The sequence below is a fragment of the Ailuropoda melanoleuca genome, chromosome 2, assembly GCF_002007445.2.
Source record: "Ailuropoda melanoleuca isolate Jingjing chromosome 2, ASM200744v2, whole genome shotgun sequence".
NCBI classification, from domain to species: Eukaryota; Metazoa; Chordata; class Mammalia; order Carnivora; family Ursidae; genus Ailuropoda; species Ailuropoda melanoleuca.
In genome coordinates this window covers 26372740-26382375 of record NC_048219.1, presented here as the reverse complement: position 1 = coordinate 26382375, position 9636 = coordinate 26372740, and the positions used below count along the sequence as shown (strand labels likewise).

Here is a 9636-nt window from a genome sequence, read left to right as displayed (position 1 = left end):
GAGTCTAGGAATGATATATGTAGGTAAGTTTCTCTGAATGGACACAATATGAATATAAATGAGTCTCAAGTAAATGCTCCCCAAAGAGCAATATTAGAAGAAATGTTAATTAAGAGGACAAGATGATCCATTCTGTGGATGTCAGCCTCTTTCAAAAGCTACCCTTGCTACTGCTGTGAATAATAAACTGTCCTCTTTCACTGACCTAAGAGACACAAAACTACTGAAGCCTAACTTGTCAGAGGGCATGAATGGTGATATCTCAAATCATTCACAGTTCGTGAAAATAAGATTATTTTAGACTGGTGTAATTTCATATGTATTGCTCATTTGTCTTTTCAGAGAGAACAATTATATAGCTATGTATTGAATAACATTTTAATAAGCAACTAAATATGTTAGGTTTTGAGAAATAAATTCAATCTATTCTATCATAATATAACAATTACTTTATATGCATAGATCTCTTTATTTCTCATTTGTAATGACAAGAATTTGGTTAGGATGCTTTGGTCACAGTAACAGAAACAAAACTCTTTCTACTTATGCAAAAAGGATAATTTATTTTAAAATTACAAGGGTACCTTACCAAATCCCAGAACAACAGTTAAAAACAGGATACTAATAAATATCAAATCTTGCAAACTTAAGCAAACAGGGAAATTTTTTATTAGGATACAAGGGTGCCATACCAAGCAAAGGGCAGGCTTCATGAAGGGCTGGAACAAGAGAATGGAGGACTATTAGAAAGCAGGAATCACATTCTCCTGATCTCTCATCTCTGCTTTTTACTTTGGAAGTGCTTCACTGCTCTCTCACTGCAGATTTACTATTTTTCCTTCTCAAACCACAAGGTGGGACATGGCAGCCCATAGCTCCCTAGTTTGTTTCCTCTATTCCAAAGACTAATCAGATCAAAGCTAGACTCTCTTATCTCTAGTCCCAAATTCCTAGGAAAGTTTTAACATCTAACCAAAATTAGAGATGACTTTTCTGGGATAGGTAGTAAGATATAAGTTGGTAGGACACCAAGAGACAGAGAACAATTTATATCTATGCTGTTCTTTACAGACCCTGAGTTCAAATAACTTATTTAGATGTAGGGGTGGATATTAGAGAGATGTTCTCACGACCAGTAACTAGTAGAAACGATGAGGTGGTTCAGAAGAGAGAGATGTTCTAATCCTTTTTAATATTTCCCACGGGACAGAATCAATAGCCATGGGTAATGCTGCTATCTTAATTGAGACAAGTTTCTTTTCATTTATTGTAATAGGTATGATTTATCTCTTGGGAAGATATGCACAGTGTTGGTATGAGAAACTTAAGCACAAAAGTTAATATTTAATCATTTTCCAACAAAGAAAGAAAAGAAAAGAAAAGAAAAGAAAAGAAAAGAAAGAAAAGAAAAAAGAAAGGAAAAGAAAGAAAGAAAGACACTGATTACATGGAGAGTATTTAGGAGAAAGGGGAAAAAAAAGATTAATTACATGGTGGATTTCAGAAATCCCTCAGGACCAAACACAGAAATCTGACCAAGGATCTCTCAGATTATCTTCAACGAGAGGTTTTGGAAAACTCATCAAACTAAGTAAATTTTCTTCATAACCCATTTGAAATTATTCCTAACAAAACGGTAAAAATATGTTAAAAAAAAAAAAAGGAAGAAAAAGAAGAAGCATCTCTCAGATTAGAGAGGAACTCTGTTCATCTAGCTTGAATCAGCTGCTTAGGAACATAGCTGCCCACATTTCCATCATAGCAGAGTAAGGATCGGGAAACCATTCTGAGAAGCAGACATAGGAAAGGGCAAAAAAAAATTATTTTCTGGATTCTTCAGTATTCCACGCTCCCCTAGAAGAGCAAAATTATGTTGTTTACCAAAATCATGACAAAATAAAATTTGAATGATAGGAGATTTATGTATTTAAAATTCAGAAAAGCTAATGGAAATATTCTGCCCAGCCCTACCCACATTGAAATAAGATTAAAAATGCCAAAAGTATAAGGAAATGCTGTGAATGCTTTATTCAAAAATCTATTTGTGCTGAAGATTTCTTAAAGTATTTCTCTTATATGTTGAAATACATTCGTATTATTTTTATGTCCTTTGATGAGACACAAGGAGTTAAGCTTAATGTTCATGATGTCACTCTACTGCTTCCTGTAATTTTGTTTCTAGAAATAAGAATTGGCAAGGGAAGTAGGACCACTCTATGGTAATGAAAAGTAATATTAGTATGGACATGTTAAGAGACTCAGAAACTCGCAATTCAGTTTTAACTTTCCGTGATTTCAGTATATACAATGTTTCAAAAGAAAAAAGTCATTCAATATCACATCAAAGGTTTTGTATTTCAACCTCTGTATTTCTTCGTGAAAATATTTCCTTAATGCTGTCATCTTTCTGATCATCATAAAGTGTCATATTCAGTACATTTTCAGTACAATCTTCTAATGAAATTGTTGATAGGTATGAAAATACTTTTTCCATTAGAGGTTCCCTGAGAAAAGGCATTGGAGAGCTCTTTTTCGCTAGAGTATCATCAGAAAACCAGTCATCAGCTGCTTCTATACTTTGGCTGTAATAAGAATCAGATGGTAGTGTCGATAAGCTTAAGGTAACACTGCTGGGATGTGTTGCCGAGCTAGTCTCTGAGGGGTCACAAATGACCTTTTTTGTTGCAAGGCAGAATTCATCTTTAGAGTGATCTTTAATCACTGTAAAAGAAAATTAGATTTACTATGAATATTACATATTCATTAGCCAAATCTTACTTAGAAGGACAATGCTTCTTTTTAAAATTCAGACTCTTTTTAGGGTTAAAATGGACAGAAGGATGCAATAGAGAAAATTGAGTTGCTATCATCACCTGTACAATGTTAAATATGTAATTGGGGATTAACAATTTCATAATAATCAAGAATAGGAAAGGCTATTCTAAATAAAATCAACCTGTTCTAATAGGATAAGATTCTAAATAGGCTAGAAAGCTCAGTTCTGGAACGTTCCTTAATATCAGAAAACACAGATAGTTTCTTACATATTTATAGTTAAGTATTGCCTTTTTTAAAAATAAATTTAAAAAATACATGTCCCTGTAAGCAGTAAGATTACAAAATGTTTGGTCCACAACGGGAAGGGCCTATGGGTTGGCTTTACACCAATTAAAGTAACAACTAACATTCCTAGAGTGCCTTACAATATGCAAAGCAGTTTGATATATTTCCACATCTCATTTCTTCTCTCAATAATTTTTCAAGGAAGTTATTAGAACCACTTCACAAAGGAGAAGACTGAGATTTAGAGACTGATGACTCACCAAAATCAGATACACAACAGACTTCACCTACACTTCTAGTACTCTAGGATTCATGCTTCTCCAATTATTACATTATTAATGCTGCACAGTTGATATTTAAGAAGGTTACGTTTTAGAAAATATCACACTATATAGTATCCTAAGTACCTTTTATAATATTTTACTGATTTTTTTTACATATTGACTTTTGACATTAATGTATAACATTAATTTTTAAAGCTGTTTTAAATACCTTATTACATTTTATATATCCAACATTTCTTATATTATGTAGGAGGGTAATGTTTTGAGGTACTAAGACATAATACGCAATACCTAAAGGACTATAAAATACTCATGTCTTTTGACCCTCCAGGATTACTATATGTCATTGACTATGATTTTTTTTTTTTTTTAAGAGATGGTGAGAGAGAGAATCTTGGAACAGGATACATGCCCAGCGTGGAACCCTAAACACAGGCTCGATCTCACAACCCTGAGATCATGACCTGAGCTGAAATCAAGAATTGGATGCTTAACCCACTGAACCACCTAGGTGCCCCTGACTATGATACTTTTGGGTATAAATAAGGAAAATTTAAATTTCACATTTTAATTTAAGATGCGACATTGCAAGTTTTGTTTTTTAAGAAATATATGCCCATAAGGATGTACTTTATGGTGACTAACATAACAATAAAAAATTATTAAAAAAAAAAGAAATACATGCCCACTCACATACTAATACATTAATGTTTCCCTTGAATTTCCATGGTATTAAAACAATATTTAGGTAACTTTTAGGTAGGCCTCTTGGTTCTTTAAGATGTGAATTGCTATAAATTGATTATGATTTCTTCTAACAGATTGTTGAGGAAAATTACCTTTTATATGTGCTGTTTCCTTTTTTCTTTGCTCCTCCTACATAAAAAAAGTTATTTATATTTAAAAAACTGAATGGTTTCTATGTAATTTCTTTAATATATTTAACATATACTTATATAATAATATTTTAATCTCATAATAAGTTTTTGATGGGATTTTTTTTTCCACGATGAGAGTTTATTTCACCAAAATATACTGACAGAAAAAAAAGTGTTTAGGTATGATCTGGAAAGAATGTGAATTGGTTCAAGAAGGCAGTGTCAGGATAGGGAATGAAAGGGTGAAATAAAGCTCATTAGGATTACTTCTCTCCCTCCTCACTAACTCAGAGTCACTTGGTTAGAACTAGAGAGGTCTAAAAAAGTAATTAGAATTCCTAGACTTACTCATTTCTTAAACCAACTACAACAAAAAAGTGAATTCTGGCTGAAGACTCTTATGAAAATGTGCTATTCTTTTGAGACAAATAAAACAGTTACTCAAACAATATATTCCAGATGTGTTCTGAGAAGTGTCACGTAGTAGTTTTCAAATTTCATAGCATCAGAATCACCTGGTGTGCTTATTAAAATGCTGATACTTGGGCATAATATCAGACCCTACTAAAACAGATTCTCTGGGAGGGGTTTGAGAGTGTCCACTGTAACACATTCTGCAAGTGGTTCTGATTCAGGTTTTCCTTAGACCACTAGATAAATAGTGGGCTACTGCATAGGATGTTTGGGATGGAGTGGGTGAAGATGAGGCTGGAAAGATAATAACATTGTCTTCTTAGGGGAACAGTGTTAGTACTCCATGCTGATCTGCATTGTCCTAGACCCCAAAATTGTTTGCTTGGGACATACATAAATATAGGGTATGTACATGTGTGCATGTGTGTGTGTATATATTATGTGTGTATATAATACATATATTTCATATATGTCTTATACGTATATAGGATAATACATAAGCACTTTTTTCACAATCAACTTTACTTACATGTCACTTTTACCTTTTATTAATATAAATACCAGTAGAGGCTCCTGACTTACCTTGCCTGAACTTAGGACTGATGCAATTTGTGACTCCTACATAAATTACAATAGAACGTTGCCCCTCAGACTTTTATGTGCCTATGTTTTACCTGAGAAGTTTGTTCAAATGCAGATTATGACCCAGTAGATCTGGAGTGGGGTCTGAGATTGTGCATTTCTAAAAGATGTGCCCAAGTAATGACGATATTGCTGGTCCGGGAATCACAGAATAAGGCCCTAGACTGATTAAAATTCCACCCAGATTTAAGGGGTTAGCAAAATGAACATTCTTACATATTGCTGCCTATAAATAGGTAGAATTTTTCTGGAGGGCCATATAACAAATCTACTTCTAGACATATATTATGCCAAGTTAATAATTTTGGATTTATGTAAATATTCAGAATTTATGTAAATTATAACACTATTAAGCATTTTTAAAATCTGCAATGTAAAATTCTAAAAGAAATATTAATGTATTATGATACATAGATAGTGATACAATCAATATTCTTCCAACTATTAAAAATGATGCTATAGTTTCAGAAGTAAGGGCTCAAAAATGACAGGAACATATAAAAAAGATAGGGAAACAACCTTGAAGAGGTTCCCACTGGTTAAATTTGGGAAAATTTGAGCATCAAAATAAGTGTAGTAACAGATTAGCTGAATAACACAGAAACCCATGAGTCTGCACAGATAATAAAGACAGAGAGCTTTTTTCTTATAGTAGAAAGCCAAATGGAAGATGGAAGCAATAGAATTAGAAAAACATTATTTTGCTACAGTTTTGAAAAGATTGGTTCAGACAAGAATAATTTGTATAGCTGGTAAGTAGAGTTTGATGAAGAAAGATATTTTCATGGTTACATGGTTCAAAGTGTCATCACACAGATTATTTAACTGCTAGGGTAAAAATAGGAATAATACAATGGGTGAAGAACAGACATCATCCTGATTGTGTGATCAATTAAAATCATTAGTGAAAAGCAGATGAACATTGTATGTCTTCAGATGTGATAAAATGAATCTGATCACAAGGAAAGTCAAAATAAGTCTATGATCTATAAAGTAACTGGACTGTACTCTTCAAAAATGTCAATATCATGGAGGACAACAAAAGGACATTTAAAATATTTTGAACTGAATAATGATGAAAACAAAACATAAAAATTATGGGAGGCAGCAAAAACAGTGCTTAGAGGAAAATTTAAATATTAGATGGTTATATTATGAAAGAAGAAAAGTCTAAGAATAATAAAATTGAATATTCCTAGCAAGACTGATTTAGGAAAAGAGAGATATAATCAGGAATGAAATGACTGCCATCACTAAAGATTCTACAGATATTATTAGAAGGATAATAAGTGGATACTATTAAAAACTTTATGCCAATAAACTTAACAACTTAGATTAAATGGACATATTCATTGAAAAACATAAATTTCTGAAGCATACAAAATAAAACATTTAAATAGCCCCATATCTACTAAAGGTCCTATATTTATAGTGAAAAACTTTCTCTGGAAGAAAACTCTAGACCTAAATGACCTCATTGTTGAATTCTAGGAAAACCTTTGAGAAAGCAGTATTGCCAATTATACAGAAAAATTTTTCAAAAAGTAGAGGAGCAGGAGACATTTCATAGTTGTTTTGTGACCAGAATAACTATGATTTTAGAATCTAACAGAGAGGGACATCTGGGTGGCTCAGTCTATTAAGTGTCTGCCTTTGGCTTAGGTCATGGTCCCAGGGTCCTGGGACTGAGCCCAGCATCAGGCTCCCTGCTCAGCGGGGAGTCTGCTTCTCCCTCTGTCCCTACCCCTGCTCCTGGTTCTCTCTCTCTCTCTCTCAAATAAATAAATAAAATCTTTTTAAAAATCTAATAAAGATATTACAAGATAAGAAAATTATAGAATAATGTCCCTCATGAACACAGATGCAAAAGTGATTTAAAATATATCAGTAAATCAAATCCAGTGGGATTTATTCCAGGAATACAAGTTTGGTTTAACATTTGAAATTCAATGTGATTCACATTAACAAAAGAGAAAATCCATGTGAACAATGTCAAAAGATGCAGAAAAACCATTTGGCAAAACTCAGCAAACTTCATGACTGAAAAAACAGAAACAACAAACTCTCATTAGACTAAAAATAGAAGGAAATTTCCTTGACCTGACAATAGGCATCTACAAAAATTCCATAGTTAACCTTCTACTTACTGGTGAAGAGTTGAATGTATTCTCTCTGAGATCAGGGATATAAAAAGGATAACTGTTCTCGACACTTCTATTCATCATTATACGTGAGGTCTTACCCAGTACAAAAAGATGAGAAAATAAAATAAAAGCACAGAGATTAGAAAATAAGTAAAATTGATGTTTTTCACAAATGATATGATTGTGTTGAAGAAAACCCTATGGAGTCCACAAAAAAAACCACTAAAAGTAATAAGTAAATTTATTTTTGAAGGTCAGAGAACACAGGTCAATATACATATCAATTGTAGTAAAGATGGCAATTTGCTCCAAACTAATCTATAAACTATATGTAATTCCCATCACCATCTCAAAAATATTTTTTGTAGCTGAGATTAATTTATCTTAAAATGTATATAAACAGGCAAAAAAACCCAAGAAAAGCTAAAAAAAAAAAGTTGAAAAAGAAGAATGAAATTGGAGGAACCAAACTGCTCAATTTTATGGCCTACTATATGTAGCTAGAGTGTGGTATTGGTAGAAATAGACACACAGGTTAACAGTACAGACAGAGAATCCAGAAACAGACCCATACATATTTGCCCAACAGATTTTTGACAAAAGTTGCAAAAGCAATTCAATGTAAAAAGGATAGCCTTTTCAATAAATAGTGCTGGAACAATTAGATATCAGGAGCCCCCAAAATGAATTTTTACCTAAAGCTCACACCTTATTAAAATACTAACTAAAAGTGGATCAAAGATACAAATATAAAATTAATACTAAAAACAATCTTGAAAAAAAAAAGTTGGAAAACTTCCTGAAATTAAAACTTACTTCAAGGCCATAATAATTAAGAAGATGTGGTACCAATATAAGGATAGATATACAGAACAATAGAATAGTACTGACATTCCAGAAAAAAATGTTCACATTTATAGTCAACTGATTTTTGACATGTGTTCCAAGACAATCATTGGGGAAAGAATAGTCTTGTCAACAAATGGTGCTGGGACAACCAGATATGTACATGCAAATGAATGAAGTTGGGCCCATACCTCACACCATATGAAAAACTAACTTAAAATAGATCAAACACTTAAATATAAGAGCTAAAACTATTAAAACTCTTATTAGAAAACATAGGCATAAATATTTACACCTTAGATTAGAGAAAGCTTTTAGATACGACACTGAAGCTTTTAATCTTGATGAAGTCCCAACAGTTCATTTTTGCTTTGGTTTCCCTTGCCTCCAAAAACATGTCTAGTAAGAAGTTGCTATGGCCAATGTCAAAGAGGTTGCTGCCTGTGATCTCCTCTAGGATTTTGATGGTTTCCTGTCTCCCACTCAGGTCTTTCAACCATTTTGAATTTATTTTTGTATATGGTATAAGAAAGTGGTCCAGTTTCATCCTTCTGCATGTTGCTGTCCAGTTTTCCCAACACCATTTGTTGAAGAGACTGTCTTTTTTCCATTGGATATTCTTTCCTGCTTTGTCAAAAATTAGTGGACCATATAATTGTGGATCCATTTCTGAGTTTTCTCTTCTGTTCCACTGATCTATGTGTCTGTTTTTGTGCCAGTACCATATTGTTTTGATTACTACAGCTTTGTAGAATATCTTGGTATTTGGGATTGTGATACCTCCATTTTTGTTGTTCCTTATCAAGATTGCTTCTGCTATTCGAGGTCTTTTAATTTTAGGATTATTTGCAAAACATAAAATTTGATCTGTTCATACATTGGAATACTGTAAAAAAATCTCCCTGGATGAATCTCAGGAACATACTGTTGCACAAAAAGGTAAGAGCATATTAGACATGGAGTCTAAAAACATGTCAAATTTAATAATACATTATTCAAGGATCTACAGTATCTGTGGTAAAAGCATAAAGAAAAGCAAAGAAATGGTTAACTGCAATTATAGGATAAGGGGTCCTTCAGTGAAGGGTGGGGGTACAGACTGTAAGAGGTAAATGAAGACTCAGGACACCTCAAAAGTACTGGAAATATTCTATTTCTTATTCTGGGTGATGGGTATAAATAATTACACTTATTAGTCTTTAAATTGTTTGTGGGTACTCTTTTGTTTATATGCTGTATTTCACAATAAATGCTTTTTTAGAAATGAAGCTTTAGTTCTATATATTAAGCCATTTCTTTTGTTCTAATTTTCATCCTCCTGCCTGTCTGTCTCTAGGAGGTGAGGAAAAGGCCAATAGACAGGCA

General features: G+C 32.8%; 1 protein-coding gene across 1 annotated transcript in view; it reads right to left on the bottom strand.

Annotated features, from left to right (window-relative positions):
- Nucleotides 1-2341: 2341 nt before the first annotated feature.
- The window catches only part of C2H1orf185 (chromosome 2 C1orf185 homolog), a 33859-nt gene continuing 26564 nt past the window's right edge, over nt 2342-9636 (bottom strand). Inside the window, exons 4-5 of the mRNA XM_002921538.3 lie at nt 4187-4223; nt 2342-2721 (exon numbers count right to left, since the gene is read on the bottom strand). Of these exons, the coding sequence (XP_002921584.1) occupies nt 2342-2721; nt 4187-4223 (417 nt within the window). The remainder of the gene's footprint in view (nt 2722-4186; nt 4224-9636) is intronic.